The sequence below is a fragment of the Gadus chalcogrammus genome, chromosome 15 (genome assembly GCF_026213295.1).
Source record: "Gadus chalcogrammus isolate NIFS_2021 chromosome 15, NIFS_Gcha_1.0, whole genome shotgun sequence".
Taxonomy (NCBI): Eukaryota; Metazoa; Chordata; class Actinopteri; order Gadiformes; family Gadidae; genus Gadus; species Gadus chalcogrammus.
In genome coordinates this window covers 1754979-1776676 of record NC_079426.1, presented here as the reverse complement: position 1 = coordinate 1776676, position 21698 = coordinate 1754979, and the positions used below count along the sequence as shown (strand labels likewise).

The 21698-nt window shown below is 47.8% G+C and overlaps 2 protein-coding genes across 2 annotated transcripts; both read left to right on the top strand.

Moving 5' to 3' along the window:
* The first annotated feature begins 300 nt into the window (after window positions 1-300).
* Window positions 301-12934, top strand: eif3s10 (eukaryotic translation initiation factor 3, subunit 10 (theta)). Its single transcript, XM_056609486.1, has 23 exons — window positions 301-480; window positions 926-1116; window positions 1211-1347; window positions 1567-1730; window positions 1869-2068; window positions 2202-2410; window positions 2757-2928; window positions 3048-3152; window positions 3638-3736; window positions 3884-4000; window positions 4308-4493; window positions 4902-5249; window positions 5527-5631; window positions 5731-5844; window positions 5946-6068; window positions 6185-6338; window positions 6935-7119; window positions 7534-7694; window positions 8153-8586; window positions 9390-9513; window positions 10661-10830; window positions 11808-11917; window positions 12012-12934. The coding sequence occupies exons 1-23, from the start codon at window positions 432-434 to the stop codon at window positions 12084-12086; spliced, it is 3732 nt and encodes a 1243-aa protein (XP_056465461.1). The 5' UTR covers window positions 301-431; the 3' UTR covers window positions 12087-12934.
* Window positions 12935-14670: 1736 nt separating this feature from the next.
* emx2 (empty spiracles homeobox 2) lies at window positions 14671-20122 on the top strand. Its single transcript, XM_056609513.1, has 3 exons — window positions 14671-15509; window positions 16848-17032; window positions 18358-20122. The coding sequence occupies exons 1-3, from the start codon at window positions 15119-15121 to the stop codon at window positions 18523-18525; spliced, it is 744 nt and encodes a 247-aa protein (XP_056465488.1). The 5' UTR covers window positions 14671-15118; the 3' UTR covers window positions 18526-20122.
* Window positions 20123-21698: the final 1576 nt, after the last annotated feature.

Sequence of the window (21698 nt, the reverse complement as noted above, 5' to 3'; positions counted from 1 at the left end):
TAAAAACAAAACCACTTGTGTTTGATTCTATCAGTAGGTCTTCATATAAACAAAAAAGATTTGGGAATGTTAATATATATAATCGTGATTAATATATACATGAATGAAAAAAACGTTGCATTTGCCCCAAAAAACCCACAAACACTGTGTATGGTTCACCAAAGGTGGTATGTATGTCATTATTGCAAATATATCCATTCAGAACAATGCAATATATGAATGTGTATTGTAACTATAAAGATGCACTTGTGCAACGCTGTATTAGGGGGCTTCTGCCTTTTCATCTGGCAACCCTAGCTAGGCCGTTCACGAGGTTTTTCCTTTCTCGACTCCGTGTTGAAGCGGGTTACTGCCTGGCCCGGATGGATTGGTGAAATTGGTAAAATTCACCCAAGTCAGCCGATCCTAAGTTTCGCTAATACGCCACCGAAATGCCGGCCTATTTTCAACGCCCGGAGAATGCTCTCAAACGAGCAAACGGTAAGCATGGACCCTGTTGTAGAACTATGAAGGCACCGGTCATTTAAGCTAGGTTAGCTGACGATAGCATCCTCGCTGTAGCAGCACGTCGCTTTCAGCGGCGGCTAGCTAGGTGCTAGCATTCGTTGGAATGGCGTGGAGGCCATATTGCACACTGAGTCCTGCCACACAGCGGTTAGCAATGCAATAGTGGGGAATGTGAACGTCAGTAGCCTTCCTCATTTAGCTTAACCTCAATTATAGATCCAATGATCTGCCCTTCAGTTGTTTTAGTTTAATAAGGACACCTTTACCCGCCTGTCATTGTCCCGGGTTCTTTGTAAGATATGAGGTATCCTACGCTGACATGACGATGACGTTCCCGTATGTCCTACTCCCACCGGGTCACCTCCGCGCTCTCGCTGTAGCATACGGATGATAAACTAACTACAGTGCCTTTCTGCAGAGTTCTTGGAGGTTGGCAAGAAGCAGCCAGCCTTGGATGTTCTCTACGATGTCATCAAAAGCAAGAAGCATCGAACATGGCAGAAGATCCACGAGCCCATCATGCTCAAGTACCTGGAGCTCTGCGTGGATCTCCGCAAGAGCCACCTGGCGAAAGAGGGCCTGTACCAGTACAAGAACATCTGCCAGCAGGTTTGAATGAGACTACGTGGCAAATTTGAAAGTTGTTATCTGGGTGGTTATGATTACATGCGAGGACTTACTTTTTCCCCCTCCGTGGCTGTAGGTGAACATCAAGTCTCTTGAGGATGTGGTTAGGGCGTACCTGAAGCTCGCCGAGGAGAAGACTGAGACCGCCAAGGGGGAGTCCCAGCAGATGGTTCTGGACATCGAGGACCTGGACAACATCCAGACCCCCGAGAGGTGAGTCTGGGTGGATCATGGATCATGTGCAAAGTAGCCATTTATTAATTGTGTTCGAGACTAAAATTAAGCCATTGAAATCGACTAGATTACTACTGTGTACTTGGTACTGTGACGTCATCTTTTATATATTTCACTTGGTTAACCTGTGGGAGCTTAAGTCACATTGTGTATTTCCGTGGGGTCGTGTTCACACTGAGCTTGCTTGTGGGACTCCAGTGTGCTCCTGAGTGCGGTCAGTGGAGAGGACACCCAGGACCGTACCGACCGTCTGCTGCTCACCCCCTGGGTGAAGTTCCTGTGGGAGTCCTACAGGCAGTGTCTGGATCTGCTGAGGAACAACTCCAAGGTGGAGCGCCTCTACCATGACATCGCCCAGCAAGGTAGACCCGCCCGCTGAACACATAAACACCTCTGCGGATAACGTTCAGTTTCTTAATAGGGTTGTGAAATGTTCACTTCTAATCGGTAGCTATTTTCAATCCAATGTGTAAACAAGCTTATGTTTTTCCCCCCCCCAGCCTTCAAGTTCTGCCTGCAGTACACCCGCAAGGCTGAGTTCCGCAAGCTCTGCGACAACCTGCGCATGCACCTGGGCCAGATCCAGCGCCACCACAACCAGAGCACCGCCATCAACCTCAACAACCCCGAGAGCCAGTCCATGCACCTGGAGACCCGTCTGGTCCAGCTCGACAGCGCCATCAGCATGGAGCTGTGGCAGGTCAGTCCTCCGTACTTTATTGATTAACCATCAACCCCCAATAAATCCCAACACGCACTCATCATTTCACCTGACCCCCGTAAAGAGGATCGAGGATGTGTCCCTGATTCTGCTTGTTTCTTCCCTGGGGTAGGAGGCCTTCAAGGCTGTGGAGGACATCCACGGGCTCTTTGCTCTCTCCAAGAAGCCCCCAAAGCCCCAGCTGATGGCCAACTACTACAACAAGGTGTCCACTGTCTTCTGGAAGTCCGGAAACGCTCTCTTCCACGCCTGCACCCTCCACCGCCTCTACCACCTCTCCCGGGAGATGCGCAAGAATCTCACCCAAGAGGAGATGCAGAGGTAACCATCCATCACTTCTAGGGCGTCATCAACCAGTACTATTACGACTAAAATACACAGGAGGCACTCATAAATCGGAGGCGGAAAAAACATTAGAATTTCCCCAATGCAACAGTTTGTGCGTACGGTTTTTCATATTGGATTAGATAAAACCTCAAGATGAGCTCAAATTGTAATTCAACACTAAATATGCAAAAAAATAACTAGTATTATATCAATAAAGATATCGGGTAATTTTTTGGAGCTTCCCTAATCCTAAAGATATCTTGGGGGTTGTATGGTCTGCATACCTGCTGTCCCACCATGGAATGAGTCCACTAAAGCCCTGGTTGTTCCCCACGGTCAGGATGTCCACCAGAGTCCTGCTGGCCACGCTGTCCATCCCCATCACCCCCGAGCGCACCGACATCGCCCGGCTGCTGGACATGGACGGCATCATCGTGGAGAAACACCGCCGTCTGGCCACCCTGCTGGGGCTGCAGTCCCCCCCCACCCGCCAGAGCCTCATCAACGACATGGTGCGCTGTCCTCCGCCACACGAGTCCACTACGGTCGACGGGACTCTGGGTCCGCCCGTCCTATACACTGAATACGTATTCTGGACTGAATGTTAATCTGTTCACTGTGGGTGCAACAGGTGCGGTTCAACCTGCTGCAGTACATCCTACCAGAGGTCAAAGAGCTGTACAACTGGCTGGAGATGGACTTCCACCCCCTGAAGCTGAGCGGAAGAGTCACCAAGGTGGGGAGCCTAAGTTGGTAGAAGCGAAACATGCTGTTGTACATTTATCTTCTTAACGACTAAGAATAACGAAACAAGACGTGGTTTGAAATTCAGACGTTTTAGTGAAATAAAAAATGGGTAATTACAGCGTGTGCTTGCTCAGCAAAATCATTGAACAGATGATTGCTTGACAAGAACGAACTTCGAGCCTAGCCCAATGCATTTTGGGTAATGAGGTCCATTTCAATACAATTCTCAAATCATAATTACATATAGTCTGTTTTTAACCACATATGTATCTGACACTTGAACTGTCAATCTAAATGTTGAATATTAACTATCAGTATTAATCTTAACTTATTTATTATTAACTTATCCAACTTAACTCTTCTTTTAAATAGTCTTCTAACAAATCAATTCTCAACACGTGCGTCCTAAACCTGTCCTCTACCCGAGTCTTTGGATCCTGGCGGTCTTACTGAACACGGTCGCCCTCCACACAGGTGTTGGACTGGGTGAGGGACCAGGCCGAGAAGGAGTCGGACCTGCAGCAGTATGTTCCTCATCTGCAGAGTAACACCATCCTCCGGCTCTTGCAGCAGGTAACCCCCCCCCCCCCCCCCCCCACTGTACCCCCACCTTCAAACAACCCCCCCCCCTACCTACTCCACCGAGAACACCTTGTTACATGTCCCCTCCCGACCGCACACAGCCTAACCACGTCTGCTGTTGTTTGCCGTGCACACCAGGTGGCCCAGATCTACCAGAGCATCGAGTTCAGCCGCCTGGCCTCCCTGGTCCCCTTCGTGGACGCCTTCCAGCTGGAGCGCTCCATCGTGGACGCCGCCCGCCACTGTGACCTGCAGGTACGCGCCGGTTGAGGCAGAGGTGCACTGTACTTAACGTATTAAACATGTTGTGCAAACCAACGATAAGACAAATGTTTTGCTTAGATGTTTTTACAATCCTACCCCAATAATGGATGGAATACTATTGTTCTTTTTTCTTTTAATCAGGTGTGGTTATGTGACAAGAAAAACAGTACACTTATTCGTAAATGTATCTCTAGTCTGGTCTAGTGTTCCCCAGCGGACCTTAGCGTTAGTACTGAACCGTGACTTCTGCGTACTGTTCTGGCCCTAATAAAAACGATATCCCTTTATTTGACTCCAGGTTCGTATCGACCACTCCACTCGAACTCTGCGCTTCGGGTCGGACCTGAACTACTCGACCAAAGAGGACTCCCCGGTCGGGCCCTTCCTGCAGAACATGCCCTCGGCGCAGATCCGGAACCAGCTCACCGCCATGTCCTCCTCGCTAGCCAAGGCCATCCAGATCATCAGGCCTGCCTCCATCCTGGTGGGTGCCCGTCCTGCCCGCCCCCAGACCCTGTGGCTTATCCACTGTCCTCTCACCAAGTGTTCCCTCGCTGGGGCCCTTTGTCAGACGACAACATCGCTCGTCCTTTTTCAATTCATCTTTTGTTAAAAGATTAATGGGGAACTCGGTCTGAGGTTCTCAGACGTCCAAATCAACACACTCCACATGTGATATTTTTTTTATTTGACCATTTTGATATAAAATATGAACAGCGCTGTGTCATACATTAAAATGCATAAATAGTCAGGGGTTACACAGTAAAGCCCGACCGGCTTATTTCCACTGTGGTCCCTGTGTGGCTTGATGTGTACACCCCAAGTCCCTGGGTGTTGGTGTCTGTCCTCTGCCTGACTCTGGCCTCTCTCTGTGCCCCCCCCCCCCCTCTAGACGGAGCGCGAGGAGCAGAGCCAGCTGGCCATCGCCGCCTACCTGAAGAACGGCCGCAAGGACCACCAGCGCATCCTGGCCCGCCGGCAGACCATCGAGGAGCGCAAGGAGCGCCTGGAGAGCCTGAACATCCAGAGGGAGAAGGAGGAGCTGGAGCAGCGCGAGGCAGAGCAGCAGAAGGTGCGCAAGGCGGAGGAGGAGCGCCTGCGGCAGGAGGCCAAGGAGCGCGAGAAGGAGCGCATCATGCAGGAGCACGAGCAGATCAAGAAGAAGACGGTGCGGGAGCGCCTGGAGCAGATCAAGAAGACAGAGCTGGGAGCCAAGGCCTTCAAGGACATCGACATCGAGGTGAGTCCCTTTGAACGGGCCTGTCTGGGCGGCCCTATCCCCGTCGTACGCACTCGGGTGACGTGGGTGTTTTAGATAGATTCAACTTTATCTTCATTGCATAAGTAAGGACAACCAGTACAAAGAAATGCAGCTTACATCTAACAGTAGTGCAATCGTTAAAAAGGGCTTTTCCTTATAGATCTCCTTATAGAAGTCAGACACAAACATTTAGGAATCATAACACGAGGAGGCCCAAGTGGACTAGCATCAAACTAACTTGTCGACTTGGTAACAGGATCTGGAGGAGCTGGACCCCGACTTCATCATGGCCAAGCAGGTGGAGCAGCTGGAGAAGGAGAAGAGGGAGCTGCAGGAGCGTCTGAAGAACCAGGAGAAGAAGGTACGCTTCGTCCGCCGTCGTACACCCCTCCTCTGGATCACGAAGGCTGCGTGGAGTGCCGCGGGGAACATTAAACAACGTGTGGTTTGCCCCGTCTAGATCGACTACTTTGAGCGGGCCAAGCGACTGGAGGAGATCCCCCTCATCAAGCAGGCCTACGAAGAGCAGCGCATCAAGGACATGGAGCTGTGGGAGCTGCAGGAGGAGGAGCGGGTACGTCTGCTCACTGAGGACGGGCAGCCGGGCGTCGGCTGGCAGCCGGGCGCCGCCTGTGAACCTGTAGTAACCGTGGCGACGCGCCTTCTCCCCCTCAGATCAGCAACATGAAGGTGGAGCGGGAGAAGGCTCTGGAGCACAAGCAGCGCATGTCCAGGATGATGGAGGACAAGGAGAACTTTGTGTCCAAGATCACCGCAGCACGCAGCTTCATCTACGAGGTACGGCCCCAGGAACCCCTCCACACGGACCCCTCGTACAGACGCATGCGCTCGTAGCTTGTCGAACGAGGTCATCAATTTAAACCAATTGCCTCCTTTTCTTTTTCCGTCTGAAGGAAAAACTCGCGGCATTCCAGGAGCGCGTGGTGGAGGAGAAGAAGAAGCGTCTGGAAGACCGGAAGCGGCAACGCAAGGACGACCGCCGCACCGCCTACTACCGGCAGAAGGAGGAGGAGGCCCAGCGCATCCACGAGGAGTCTCTCAAGAAAGGTGAGCGCCCGGCCCCCCTACTGCCCCCTGCAGGCCGCTCGGGATCACACACCTCACGGGCGAACGGCCCTCGTCTGGAAGATCCAGAGGCTGCTAGATTCTGAAGGTAGCAAGCCTTAACAAGTACCCCATAACGGGGCAGTAACTCGTCAGCTTTAGCATCAGGTCTGCCGGCACATGGAGTTCTCTGGTCTGCATTATGAGAGCAATGGCAGAGTGCAGGTCGCTGGGAAGGCCCACGGATTGCTGTCCGGATGTCAAGAACAATTAAACATATATGAATTTATTATAAATGGCCTACCATGGCTTTAATCAGTTAATATCGCAGTTTTTATTTTTTGTCTTAGGGTTTTATATTTTTTGAGGTTTAACTGCTTCTGTGTATACCGGTCGATCATTCTTTTTTAAATGAATTTGGCAGAATTCGATATAGCATCGACATTTGTAGCTTACATTTGTTTTAATTCTTTACGCTTGGACTCTACCTAACGATTCACGTATTTACGACGGCAACGAATCCCGAGTCGTCGTTTGTTTCTACCGGCCAAACTCATCGAGTCTTTATCCCCCTCCTCCTCTTCCTCCCTCCCCCCCAGAACGGGAGGAGCTTGAGCGCATCGAGCAGGAGCAGCGCGAGGCAGAGGAGCTCGAGTACCAGGAGAAGCTGCAGAAGCTGGAGGAGCAGGAGAGGAAGCAGCGCGCTCGCCAGCAGGAGATCGAGGAGCGGGAGAGCCGGCGCGAGGAGGAGCGCCGCGTTCCGGAGGAGAAGCCCGCCACCAAGGTTCGCCTCGCCTCACCTCGCCTCGCCGCCGCCCCTTTCCTGGCAGCGAATCTACGAATCCTACTATGGCAACGCCAGTACGCCCCGAAAAGACACGCCCGCCTCTGTTTCTGATTGGTCCGTCACACATCTTTGATTCTGCTGTCTATGGATTCGAGTACTGCACTTGTACAGGCTTGATATTAGCTCCTAGGGGTTAGAGTTGGGGGTTAGAGCTCTTTTTGTGACGCTCGCGAACGCTCACAGCGTCCAATTGAGTTGCATGCAACCCGGCCAATCACAAGAGAGCCAGGTGTGTCTTGGTATGGCCGTAGTAGGATTTGTAAGTATGCCTCCTGGCGGGCTTTTTAAGATGAATGTCGTTGGTGTGGTTCGCCCCGTTGGCTCCGGGTTTCACTGCTCTGCTTCCAGCAGGACTGGGGTGACAAAGAGGAGAGCGCCAGCGCGGCCGCCGGTGGTGGTGGCGGCGGCGGCGGCGGAAGCGGAGGATGGAGGAAGCGCACGGAGGCGGCGGGCGGCGGCGGCGGTGGCGGCGGGGGCGGAGACTCAGAGTGGCGCCGAGGGGCCCCTGACAGGTGCGCTGATCACTCGTCTGTAGGGCGGAACCATGAGGGGGAATAGTCGAACTGCGATTTTTTTATACCAATATTGCGATTTAATATGCGATTTGTTTTTTATTCATTAAGTTCCATATGTTCTGTATTATTCACCAAAAGAGCACTGGATCATTCTGTAGTATGACCAGCACAACACTGGAAGCAGTCAACATATAAACAGAGCTTTCCTTTAGGCCAGGCCGATGTAGTGAGAAGAATTGTTATTATAACATCTTTATTTAACGATTAAAATTGTAAAAGAAAAATAAATATAGATCTTACTGATCTCCAGTCAGTAATTGTAACGAATCACCAAAAAAATAATAACAATACTAATCAGTGTGTATTATATTTGTAGTCGCTGCCGTTGCGATTTGCAGATGGCGTTCTATTACGTTTGAGTCTGATGAATGACCCGTGTGCTCTCCGCCCTCCAGGGAGAGGAAGCCGGAGGGCCGTGACGAGGAGCGCGAGGACCGGCCCCTGCGCCGCGCCGCCGCCGACGACCGCGGGCTGCGCCGCGCCTTCGACGACGAGCGGACGATGCGCCGCGGCGCCGACGAGGAGCGGGCGCCGCCGGCACGCAGGGCGCCGGACGAGGAGCGCGGGCCCTGGAGGGCCGCGGCCGCGGCGGAGGAGGACCGCCCCGCCAGGAGGGCCTTCGACGACGACCGCCCCCCCCGCCGGGGGGCCTTCGAGGACGACCGGGCCCCCCCCCGCCGTGGAGCCGAGGACTCCAGGCCCCGCCGGGATGACGACTGGGGCCCCCGCAGGGGCGCCGACGAGGAGCGGGGCGGCAGGAGGGGCGCGGACGACGGGCCGCGGCGGGGCGCGGACGACGGCACGCCCTGGAAGCCCCTGGCGAAACCTGGTAGGGGCAGGGCGAGAGAGGACCCGGCACTCACCTGCTGCACATCAGTCGCTCAGGGAACATGGGATGGAGGTGGTCCCATGAAGGGAATGTCTGTCCTTCAGAAGTTCCTGTCGTACAACCGAGCTATCGTGTGTTAATTCTACCGCTCTAACGGTAGCTGCACCCCGAACCACTAGAGGCTGCTCATGGGTCACACGCTTACGTTTTTTTTTCTTGTGTATTATGTTTTGTGTCTTTCTGTGAACCCCAGGAAGACTGGCTCATCCCACTTTGGTGACAGCTAATGGGGATCCTTTTAAACAAACAATGGGAAAACGTTGTAGTTCTCAGTGTACGGTGGACTTACGGTTGTAGTTCTCAGTGTACGGTGGACTTACGGTTGTAGTTCTCGGTGTACGGTGGACTTACGGTTGCAGTTCTCGGTGTACGGTGGACTTACGGTTGTAGTTCTCGGTGTACGGTGGACTTACGGTTGTAGTTCTCGGTGTACGGTGGACTTACGGTTGTAGTTCTCGGTGTACGGAGGACTTACGGTTGTAGTTCTCGGTGTACGGAGGACTTACGGTTGTAGTTCTCGGTGTATGGTGGACTTACGGTTGTAGTTCTCGGTGTACGGTGGACTTACGGTTGTAGTTCTCGGTGTACGGTGGACTTACGGTTGTAGTTCTCGGTGTACGGAGGACTTACGGTTGTAGTTCTCGGTGTACGGAGGACTTACGGTTGTAGTTCTCGGTGTACGGAGGACTTACGGTTGTAGTTCTTGGTGTATGGTGGACTTACGGTTGTAGTTGTACCATCAGGAGGAGGCTGGCGGGAGCGGGAGAAGGCCCGGGAGGAGAGCTGGGGACCACCGCGTGACGGGGGCGCTGAGGACACCGCGGAGGCTGAGGAGAAGCCCAGAGAGCGCCGCCCACCTCCACCAAGGTAGGCCCCGCCCACCTCCACCAAGGTAGGCCCCGCCCTTCATGGAACCCCGCCCCCCTTGAATCGCCGGCCACCCTGGGTGGGAGCGTAGTACGAGAGGAGTCTTCCCCATTGGGAAGGTTTCATATCCATATTGATGCTAATACATGTATTGGTTTACTTGGTTGTATTATTTACTTTATTTGTTTTTAGTCTATGTATTAACCTCCACTGTACCCTCGGCACCATTGCAAAGGAGGGGTGTTTTCCGGGTTAATTAAACTAAAATGTAAATGAAAAATGTCTTCTGCTGAGAAGGTGTGCAAATAGCACACGGTCTCACCTTATGCTGGCCTTAAGGTGGAACTGGAACATTTAGAATATCGTGCAAAAGATCATTCATTTCTGTAATTCAACTTAAAAGGTGAAACTAAACTTGAAGCCCCCAAATTCCAAATCTCAGAAAATCTGAATATTGTGAAAAAAGTTAAATATTGTAGGCTCAAAGTGTCAAACTCTAAACGGCTAATTAATCCAAAACCCCTGCGAAGGGTTCCTGAGCCTTAAAGGTTGCATCAGCGAGTTGCGCTGCGTTCACGGTAGTTTTTACTGGATGCATGAAACACAGGGAGGGGCGAGCGGGCTCTGTTTGTCTGGGACCTCTATTCAACACCAACAGAAGTGAGGTCACCCAACATAGCTGATACAGCCTTTAAACCGTTGGTTCTCAAAGTGCGGCCCGCAGAAACATTCCAGGCGGCCCGCAATGACGTACAGATGTAAGGAGAAAAACAAGATTTTAATTTTTTTTTTTTATTATATTAATTTAAACGAAAAAATATATATAAAGACAAAGGTCGACTCTCTCTAGCTTTCAATAAAATCCCGTTACACTTGTTAGTTTTAATCCGACTGTACATTACTTTGAAAGGATGAACCTCAGTTTCGAGGTTTAGACCTCACTCGACCTCCCTCCCAGAGGTCCACGGTGCAATGGTTTTGTTAACCACTGGGATGCTGACGGCGTTTCCCGCCTGATTTTATTTATTTTTTCCTTTGGTGGCCCTCAGTCAAATTTTGGGTTCCTAAATTGGCCCTCAGCTGTCAAACCTTTGAGGACCCCTGCTTGGTTCAGTGCTAACCCCCAGGTTTCCCTCGTGTCCTCCAGAGAGGAGGCCAGTGCCTGGAGGAGGGGGGGCACGGAGGAGACCAGCAGCTGGAGGGGCCGCACCGAGGAGCCGGAGCGCGAGGAACGCCAGGAACGCCGCGTCATCGAGCCGCGCCGCGATGAGCCGCGCCGGGAGCGCGAGACGAGGCCGGCGCCAAGGGACGACGAAGGTGAGCGCAGGGCCCATGGATGGATCGATGGATGGATGATTGATTGATTGATTGATGATTGATTGATGATTGATTGATTGATGTATATAAAATATGAACAGCACTCTGTCATACATTTAAAATACTTAAATAGTCAGGGATGACGCGATAAAGCCCGAAGGCTTATTGCCACTGTGGTCCCTGTGGGGCAGAAGAAGAGGGCAAGGAGCAGCAAATCAGACATCAATCATTCAAATAATGTACACGACTACCTAACAGTCACACACATGACGATGATCATAATTAAGACGTGCCTCAGATGGGCGTCTTGGCCATTGTTTCAAAGCCTTTTTAACACTGCCTCTTTCTGGCTGACTTGTATGTACCAGGTTGCAAAGTGTAGGGTGCACTCATTATGTCGTCGAGACTAGGATTCCAAGCTGTGGTTGTACAGCAACGTACACTTATTAGCTCTCTTCAGTTCACCCCACCACGTCCCACTGGGTTTGGAACCGGACCAGAAAGGGCTGCGTTACCACAAGTGACCACTGGATGTCACCGTTTCCCTTCGTAAACCGCCGAGAATCCCTAAAAGTATAGACTCCATCTGCCGAGGTGTGAGGACTGACTCTGAGGACCCTTGCATGTGGACCCTCTCTGGTCTTAAAGGTCTCTTCAACCTCTTTAGGCCCAATCCCATTTCTACCCCTTACCCCTCCCCCATGTTTTGAGGGGGAGAGGGGAAGGGGTAAGGGGTAGAAATGGGATTGGGCCTTAGAGTCAGACGGTCAGCAGTGGGGGGTAGTTAATGCACCTTTATCACGTCCACATGACGGATGGAATGGTCTTATTCTTTTTGCGAAACTCGATTTGTTAAATCCAAGGCCGGTTCCATTGCACCAAGGTGTGTAGTGTTGTCCCGGTAACGGCTCCCCCCCGCGCTACAGGCCTGTGGTTCAGCTCTCACCCTGTTCTGCGTGCCCCCCCCCCCCCCCCAGGGAGCCTGTGGCGGCGCGGCGGAGACGACAAGCGGGAGGAGCGCGAGAAGCCCAGGGAGCGCGAGGTGGTGCGAGAGGCCGAGGGGGAGAAGGCGGCCTGGCGTAGCAGCGCCGCGCCGGCCGCCGCCGCCGCTCCGGCCGCCGCCGCCGCCGCTCCTGCCGCCGTCGCCGCCCCCGCTGCCGCTGCGCCCCCCCCCCGCCGAGAAGGAGCCCCAGCGCCCCGTCAAGAAGGAAGAGGCCCCCGAGGACGACGACGGCTGGACCACCGTCCGCCGCTGAGCCACTGAGCCACAGGGCGGCCGGTCGCTGCTCACAGACGACCCCCCCTGGCCCCCCCGGGGCCCCCCGTGGACCCCAGGGGCCCGCGGGCACACTGGTGGCAAAGCTTTTGTACAACCCCATTCTCATTATGATTACTTTGAGTGGTACAATTATTATAGGCATTAGTAATTCCAGATGTTTTTCTTTGATTTCTCTCTCAATATATATATCTATAAATATATATATATATATAATAAGCAGATGATGAAGAGTGCAAGTTTCAGCTTTCCTGTGAGGATATGGTTGTGCAACCCGCCATTACATCAGTTGCTTCACCTGTGAGTTTGTAGCTGAGTGGCCAATCTTGTCTGTGGCTGACTGCCCCCGGTGTGTTGGAGTGTCATTGCGCAGAATGATATTTAATTGGATCAAAATACACCACACATCGAAATTGCATTGTACCTCTATAATGGTTTAACTTGTTTCCACTATGGACCTGTTACAACTGTGGACTTGTAGTACCTTTCTGGTGATGGAATAAATACAACACCAAGTTTCTAATCTGAATTAGTATATTGCCTGTCATCTTGTGAACTTCATAAACTCTTTAACTGGGATTTCCATTTTGATGTGCATGGTTAGACTATAAAAGAATTCTCCAAATCCGTGGATTGGTTCAATCTTGTAGCATTCAACTGTATGACAAGAGATTGAATGTGTACATGATGAAGCCTTTATTAATAAAGCGGTTTGCTCACCAATTTTGTCCAAATTCTGATTTGTTTTAAGACATTTTCTTGCTGTTTATACAATTATCTGAATATAAGTGGCTTTACGTCTGCAATAAAGTTACTAATTTGCCCGAACCGTTTGCGGTGATTTTTTTTTTTTGATTCGACGATTTAAGCGGCATTGTAAAATTTGAGTGCACCTCAATCTGGTGTCCACTGGATGTCGCTAGAACGCCATGGACGAAGGACTTCGACTTGTAAAGGCAATGATCTAGTCATTAGATGCATATGATACCTTCTCAGCCTAACAAAAGAGTTGTCAACTTAAATTTGATTATATTAGATCCATCAGTAGGCTATAAATACATACATTTTTATTACGAGTCTAAAAATCCCCTAGAAATCTCAAATCGCCTTCACATGGCTGATATTGAACTTGCCAGGTAAACCTCGAGGCTACTGACGGCATTTGTAGGCCTATTTGCATTTATATAATTGTAAAAAATAATTACAAAAATGTTCAATTGAAAAGAAAAAACTTATAATTTATGATTTCTTTAAAACAAATAAACACGTTCAGCATTTTATTTTCACAAACGGTGTTGATGGTCACCGACTTAAAACCGATGGGCCTAATTTCTAGGAAGCCGCCTTTTTTTGCCTATCAGAGTATATATGTGATATATATTTATATATAATTGGATTATAATGGAGCAAAGATAATGAATGCATAGGGCTACATATATTTAGCAAACTATTTTATTATTTTTTACATTTATAAGCTCTACTATTTCATATTTGTTACACGTCCGTATCGCATTATATTGATATGTCAGATATTCTACGATAACATAATATTATATGCCCTATGGAAAGTCTGAACACCTGGCATAGGGAAGGTCGGTAAGATATTTGGTTTTGCACGACGGCAAAAACAATCCAGCAAACCACGCCTATTAATTAGGCTACTCCTGTTATTATTCATTTGAGTTAATGATTGTTATATTAGTCTGTGAAGGCTTTCGAGCAACACACAATGACCATTTGTCAAGTACAATTTAGTGTTGCAGTCTTTAATTCCAGCTAGGTTTAAATAACTCCAATGGATTCTGGTCAAGCATAAACACAGAAATTAATAATGCACTTGTATTGTAGCATTAAACAAATAGGCCCTATCTCAAGGTCGTCTTAATTTTAGCCGACCTAAAGATGAATCCAAAATAGCATTGAAAAATTAAATAAATACAATTAGACATGACGACATTCAAAGTCCCGATAATAAAATCTAATTTAACCTGTAGGCCTAATTTAACAATGTAGTCCCAGCATTGTGTGTATCTCGGTTCTGACATACCAACCGCATGACATGGGACTACATCTGCGGATGGGGCTATATTGCGTTGTTTGCTGTATGTTTGATGTTGGCCTATTATATAAAATGATGTCAAACTCGATTTTGCTACATTGTGGTAAAACGGATAACGTCCAGTGTGTAAAAAAAAACATCAAACATTCTCTCCGATTTAGTAAATATATCTTGAAAACATATATAACAGAGAATAAAGCGGTCTGGCCAGTGCTGTTCCAAAAACATGAAGCTGGGAGAAATTACGGAATAACAAATGGGTGCAAATTATCCTTCGGGGCTGATTGGCACTGCTATGTATGCTATGTGTCCTCTAATAGATGAACGCAGAAATACCAAAATATTGTTGTTTATAGCCCTCATAATTAGAAGAAGTCGTATAGCCTACACTAACCCTATGCCCCCCCCCTCTCCTCCAAGTCGGAGTCTCATAGGCCTTATCGTTGGACATAAATGCAAACGTAAGTACCTCGAGTAGCTTTTCTACTGGTTCAGCTGAGTAGGTGAAATGTTGTGAAGATGGGCTTCTGAACGAATCCGTTCCCTTTTTGCGCGAGTCCGCCTCTCCGTGCGTGTTTCTATTGACGCACTTAAAGCCTCTTCCCTCAACCTTAAGGGGAGTAGAAGCGACCAATCACCATGCCATTACAGGCTTCAGAGGAAGCTGTTTATGGGACTCCAGCACTAATTAGGCTCATGAACTAACAAATCGGCTGCACAACCGGTACGGGGGAAACGATCACATCCATGGATTGTCTGGAGTAGTCCCACTTTTAAGGCGATTTGCTTGTTTTTGGGGCTTTCTGTATCGTCGCGTTTTCCTTCCCAACTTGTGCTGCTGAGAAACTTTCCTCTCGCGGGTGAGCGTGTGTGTTCGTGTGGTGGTGGAGTATTTCAACGAGGAACGACTGCAACACTTCCAACTTAAGCTGGGGAATCTGGACCATCAAACCATGTTTCAACCCACGCCCAAGAGGTGTTTCACCATCGAGTCTTTGGTGGCGAAGGATAATCCGCTACCGGTGTCGAGGTCCGAGGAGCCCATCCGACCCGCCGCTCTGAGCTATGCAAACCCCGGCCAGATGAACCCCTTTCTGAACGGCTTTCACTCCGGCGGCCGGGGCGTCTACTCGAACCCGGACTTGGTGTTCGCCGAGGCGGTATCGCATCCTAACTCGGGTGTACCGGTGCACTCGGTTCCCCCTCCCCACGCCCTGTCTGGCCACCCTCTCTCCTCGTCCCACAGCAGCCCTCACCCCCTTTTCGCCAGCCAGCAAAGGGACCCGTCCACTTTCTACCCCTGGTTGATACATAGATATAGGTACCTGGGCCACCGATTCCAAGGTAGGTTTGCGAATTTTTTGCTTGTTATTTACACGTAATCGAATGTTCGATGCTTACTGTTCATGCACTGTTGTTTTTTTTTTAAAGCGAGGTTGGAATTAAATGAGGCCTGAATAGGCTAAATATTAATGTAACCATAGTGATGGTCGATTCCATGTAGCCTACATTGTATTAGCTCTCTTTATTTCTTGCCAGGTCAAATGGCACAGAAAACATCCATAGAATTAAATTTGAGTTTACATTTTGATAAAAAAAAACGTTCAATGCATTTAGTCAAATGCAATTCAAAAAAATAAATTGGTCTAATAAGGCATAATCGTCATTTGATTGATAACGCAATTTGGGATGTCCACGGGACTATCGAAATAATTTTGTTTCCTATTTGTAGGCCTATTGTAGTTTTCTAAATTATAAACGTTTTATTACATTTTTCCTTATATCGAAATCGGCTTCACCCCCAACGTAATTTACAATTATTGCTAGATAGTATGAAACCTTTTTTTTTTAATGAAATTCACACCCACCAATAATCCTGATGTGTCTGCGTAATAAAACATATATTCCTTTTAAAAGGCCGATTCTCATCCGAAGAATTTATAGGCCAATTATTTTCCAGGCAACGATTTCTGTCTGGTAAAATACTGAGAAATAAATGTCTAGTAAGATGATCCTGATCTAAAATGTTTTAATGCACTGGACAGTCTGGTTATATTTACCCAGTGGCGGCACACTGGGTTTTAGGCCTATACCACCATCAGCCAATCTTTTTATTTACTATAGCCTACTATCGATTATTTAAAAAATAATGAACATCTCTAGTTTTAACACGTTTGTTTGCACGCTCTTATACCTGCACGGAGGTATTTTTTAGTTAGAGGAGACACATTTATATTTAAAAAAGGGCATGTCTTTTATCGACCAAGGTGGAGGTCGAGTGTATTAGTCCAAATAAATGATGTATCGCTTTCATCATTTATTTTTAAAACCCAATTTTATAAAGTGTGGACGTTGTGTGATTCTACACGAATGGTCTCCGATTATTTCCTCGGTTTTGCTGCGGCTGTGCATGGTGTGTGTGTGTGTGTGTGTGTGTGTGTGTGTGTGTGTGTGTGTGTGTGTGTGCGTGTGCGTGTGCGCGTGTGCGTGTGCGTGTGCGTGTGTGTGTGTGCGCATGTGTGTGTGTGTGTGTGTGTGTGTGTGTGTGTGTGTGTGTGTGTGTGTGTGTGTGTGTGTGTGTGTGTGTGTGTGTGTGTGTGCACGTCGGCAGCTATAGTGTCTCGTCAGGCAACATGAGAACACACACATGATGCTAATGAAAAAAACCTTGGTCGTTTGCAGGTAACGAAACAAGTCCAGAAAGCTTCCTTTTGCACAATGCACTGGCGAGAAAACCCAAAAGAATCCGCACAGCCTTCTCCCCGTCGCAGCTCCTCCGGCTGGAGCACGCGTTCGAGAAGAACCACTACGTAGTGGGGGCCGAACGGAAACAGCTCGCGCACAGCCTCAGCCTCACAGAAACTCAGGTGAGAGTCACCCAAAGCTCCGTCCGATCACCCGTCTTCATGCGTAAATGTGTGTTATATTGTATCTTAGAGTAGGCCGCTTGTTGTCCACGTCTCGGCCTGTTGTCGTTGCAGAGGTGATTGTGTGTGTAGGCCTTTAATGTCGGCATGGGCCGTAGTGACCCAGGAAAAAATCACTTTGGCAATACGGATTATTTTACTTTATGTTTATTGTTATTAAGAAAATATTTTCCCAAAGAACCGAACCTGAACATATTTTTTTTTTTTACCTTTTTTTGTGTTTAATTAATGATTAATAATTGTTTTGGTTTAGAAATAGCCTAGTGAAATAGCCTAACCTTTAAGATGGATTACGAATAGAAATTGTATTTTAAAAAATCGCACCTACGACCTATTGGCCTTCACGTTGTTGGTCGCTGACTTTAGTGGAGCTCACAGCCGGTGGATCAGGCCTGCCGTGCTCTAAATAGGGGCTGCTCTGCACTAAGGAGGATGTTTCTGTGCAAAATGGAGGGTGATTAACCAGTTAACCGTTTTATGGGACTCGCCATACAAAGAACAAGACGGAGGTTCAATGGATTCTCCGTAGAGCTCATATTTAAGAGCGCGTTTGAAGCGGCGCTTCTGTGGACCCTGTCCCCGTCTATTGTCCCCCGTGTCAGCAGCGACTCTCTCAGAGACGGGGCCCATAGAGCCGCTGAAGGGAGAAATGAACCATCGCCTACTTCAATTAGCCCAGAGAAGGCATATTAAATACAACTGAGTTGCTACGAAGACCTTCAGGGCGTTGTTAACAAAGCCCACAGAGCGTTGATCGGTCTGGATGATGCAGGCCTAATGTCCCAGGCCATTGTCATATGTGTCAACATCTTTAAACGTGTTGAAAATTAAGCCACAATGGTCAACTGAAAACTAGACCTAAACGCTTTATTTGTTTCACTCACGTAGCCAGTGCAGTACATCAGCCCCATCGATCAGCGTCACGTTTGGATAGACCAGTATAGGCGCACTTTTAGCGCAGTTTAGCGCACGTCGCGATGGCCAGTATTGCGTTTTTACGCGCAGGCCTGTGGCTGCGTGTTGTTCAAGTGTTCTGTGTTGTTTTGGTGTCATTTGTGAAATCTAAATGTGTACAAGCTCTCTGAGATCTTGTATTCTCTAGGCCTGCTTGAATATTGGGACATTAGTCCGAGTAAGCACTGGACTATAGCGCACGTCCGTGCGCGCTGTTTAATATGCATAAATTGGTGTTGGTTTTATGTTGCGCGCGTTTTTTTTATATCCAATAATGACACGGTGTTCGTTTTTGTGTTGTTGTTGTTCAGGTAAAAGTGTGGTTTCAGAACCGAAGAACAAAGTTCAAACGGCAGAAGTTGGAAGAGGAGGGCTCCGAGTCGCAGCAGAAGAAGAAGGGAACGCATCACATCAACCGCTGGAGACTGGCCACCAAACAGGGCAGTCCGGAGGAAATAGACGTCACTTCGGACGATTAAAAAGAGGACAAACTTTGACCTGGGACAAGCAGCATCGTGAAGGATGACATGGATATAGATGCTGGGAAAAGACAGTGCGGGGGTACAAAGCCAATGTCAGAATTCAAACGTGCGGAGGTCGGCAGCTGCGGGCGAGAGGTCGTACCGGTGGCTGGGCTGTACCCGGAGAAGGGGGCCTTCCCACCGTAGGCCATCACAGTGATCGATCCACCTCCCTGACCCCTTCCCACGCACCCTCCCACCACTACACACTACCCCCGTCAACAAACCCAAATTTGTACTCCAATTCACATTGGACATTTGCACTTCTGAAGGTTTTTAAAAACGTTTTCACTCAAAAAACCAAAACACAAAACAGTTTTTTTTTGTAAAACTTGAACTGCATGGTAGAAGTTTCCCTCTGGTAGTTGTTTTAATTTGACAAACTTCTCAAAAAAACAGTTTTGTTTTTACTCTATTTTCAAACTGAGAGATGTTGTGCTTTTTCCTTTTTACAAAGTGTGCAGTCTTTAATTAATAATTCTCGTGTAAAAGTGATTGTGAAAACATGAAGTAGCAGTGCTGCGTTATAGTGTTTTAAAGAAAAGAGAACAGAAAATGACAATTCAAAAACTTTATGAAAGTTTATCACACCACAGATTACAGTACGTCAATGAAAAAGGTATACGGTCATTCCTTTAACCTAAAGCTTTACCAATCCGTGATTCTGGCCCGGGCCGACCGGCAGGACTCGACCCTCCCGTGAAAGTGGCCCCAAGGACTAACTGAGAGCTTTTGCCCCCGAGGCGAGAAAACTCCAAGCACTGAGCCTATTCCATGTACAGAAATACTAAAAGTTAATGTTTCTGTTCAACCTTCTTTTACAGAATGTAAATAATTTGTGTATGTGTTAAGTTTGCTACAATTTTAACACAAAGTATACTTCCAAGAAGTATGTAATTGTCAATATTTTGTCAATAAAGTTTTATCAATATGTTGCGCGCAGCTTGAGCATATAGGGCTTTTGATTTTAGGAGGGTCTTGTTAAGCGACTTTTAAAGCGACCATCAGCCTGCGTGCGGTATTCTTACAACAAAAGATACAGCCTAATTCAGCTCTTAAATTGTAATCTCCAAACAAACGAGTGTCCTAAAACAGGCAGATATAAAAGTCCACCAATCTAAAGTCACTGTCATCGTTTAGACCTGTGCCTGAAATCCGGGGTTTCTGTATTTTTAGGGGGCGTTTGTTTCTCGTTCTGATGGTTTTATTTTTTTTCCGAGCTAACGTCTAGCCTGCTCCAACCACAAAGAGTCCTACAAGCTTTTGTGAAAGTGCAAATCAGTTTAGGCAATTATCATGCGGGTAATATGAGGGGGAAAGGGGATGCATTGCCCAGTGGTCCGCTCTAATCTCTTAATCCATGCATCCAAAGGGTTCGGCTGGACATAATTTAGTACAATCTGACTACCCCTCACGATGCGATAAGGAAAGGTTGCAATGTGCCACAAAATAGGATCTTTGTTGAAACCTTGTCTTGTCTAATTCGTGTTTTAATTGAACAGCCAAACGGTTGCACTATATTGGAGTATCGGCTAAATAGTGCTATGGGTGATACTAATAATATAGATGCACAGTGTTAATTATTATCAGGCTATGTTAAGCAAATTAACTCCTTAATTAAAACTAATAAATACACCTTAACATAGGCTGAATATTCATTTTGTAGTCATAGCTCATTCAACGAGGATTCTTTCTTTTTTTTCCGAAGACATTCAGAACATTTGTCACGCATCGAAATATGTTTTTTTAATTATTGTTTTCTCGTTGGTGCGCGTGTGTAAACCCGGGTATTGGGCGCTGGCGGGACGGGACTCTTATAAAAACTATAGGGAATTTCCTATCTATCTACACTATAACCGCAATAAAAAATCTTTAGAGAATACCATTAGCTCTGGAAAAAAACCCTAAAAGCTTTATTACAAACCCAGCTTTGAAATAGGGGGATTAGAGGACTGAAAGGGTCCCACAATAGTTAGAAGAAAAGGTTTCATGCTAATGAGGTTAATGCCCTTTGTATCTCCGGACTCCACAACTTCATTACTCCTATCTCCCGCAACACCGAGCGGCTCAGAGCTCCCAATCCACTCCAGCTTCTCCCCACCCAGCCTAAAGAAGGATTTGATAGCGGTCCTGTTCAAACTAGATAATTATATCTTTTCAAGTCGGAATTAAGATAAAGAAAGTGCAGTGAAGGCGGTGAGCCTTGATCCGCTGCACAACAAATTTGGCGCACTTTCCGTTCAGTGCGCCGCGTCGGAGCAGCGGGGAGCGGCTCCCTTATTAACAGTCCCTCGTTTAATACTTCTGCTAAATGTTGGCTTTACTTTGTTGGTTGTTTGTGCATGGATATATATTTTCTGTGTAGGCCTATTTTATTGTTTTACCCGTAATAATTTTTCCATTATTACAATGCTTCAAGGCAAGGCATAAACATAACAAGAAAAAAATATAGTATAAATCCTACATCTATGGGTTTATAGTGCGGGCAAATTGAAAAACATTATTTTCACTGACTCATGGCTTTATGGTTCTGTTAACCTAATGTTAAACACAAGAATGTTATTCTAGTCGTCCACTTTATGTTGGTTCCATGGAGTCGGTTTGAGGCGTCGCCCTATAGGTTCTATGGTCAATTCAAATCAAACAATGAGCCAGTGTCGGTGCCGGCATCGGTCGGAGCGTCTGCAGAAACAAAGCCAACACAAGTTTGGACAGCACAGTATAGGATGTGTGATGCGTTTTGTAATAGGGCCATGGTTATGTGTCTTGAAGGGCCTATATGAAACATGGGGAATACTAAAGGGTAACCTAAAAATAAGAATAATAATTAAATGTGGATGTGAGGTTTAAATACGACACATCCACAAATGGACGGGATTTTATGCAACAATGAGCGTCAAAGGCCTCACCACAGTGACCCGCTTATCTTAACCTTAAACTCTGCGCTTCCAGAAGCAAACGTGTTGAGAGCAAGGAAACCATCAATCAACACGGTTTCAGGATTGGTGGCTGAGGAAATTAAACGAGACAATAGATTAGTGGCCAAGTTTATAATCCTAGATTATGTCGCTTTTAGGGGTGGATAGGCCCACACTGTGCATATGCGGACCTGAAGTTATACAAGCCCTTTT

Bases quoted from the DNA above. Each gene is read 5' to 3' on its own strand.
- emx2 (XM_056609513.1), top strand. From the start codon at position 15,119: ATGTTTCAACCCACGCCCAAGAGGTGTTTCACCATCGAGTCTTTGGTG. The intron at 15,510-16,847 runs GTAGGTTTGCGA...GGTCGTTTGCAG, and splicing joins CCTGGGCCACCGATTCCAAG to GTAACGAAACAAGTCCAGAA. The intron at 17,033-18,357 runs GTGAGAGTCACC...GTTGTTGTTCAG, and splicing joins TCAGCCTCACAGAAACTCAG to GTAAAAGTGTGGTTTCAGAA.
- eif3s10 (XM_056609486.1), top strand. From the start codon at position 432: ATGCCGGCCTATTTTCAACGCCCGGAGAATGCTCTCAAACGAGCAAAC. The intron at 1,348-1,566 runs GTGAGTCTGGGT...GTGGGACTCCAG, and splicing joins AACATCCAGACCCCCGAGAG to TGTGCTCCTGAGTGCGGTCA. The intron at 10,831-11,807 runs GTGAGCGCAGGG...CCCCCCCCCCAG, and splicing joins GGCGCCAAGGGACGACGAAG to GGAGCCTGTGGCGGCGCGGC.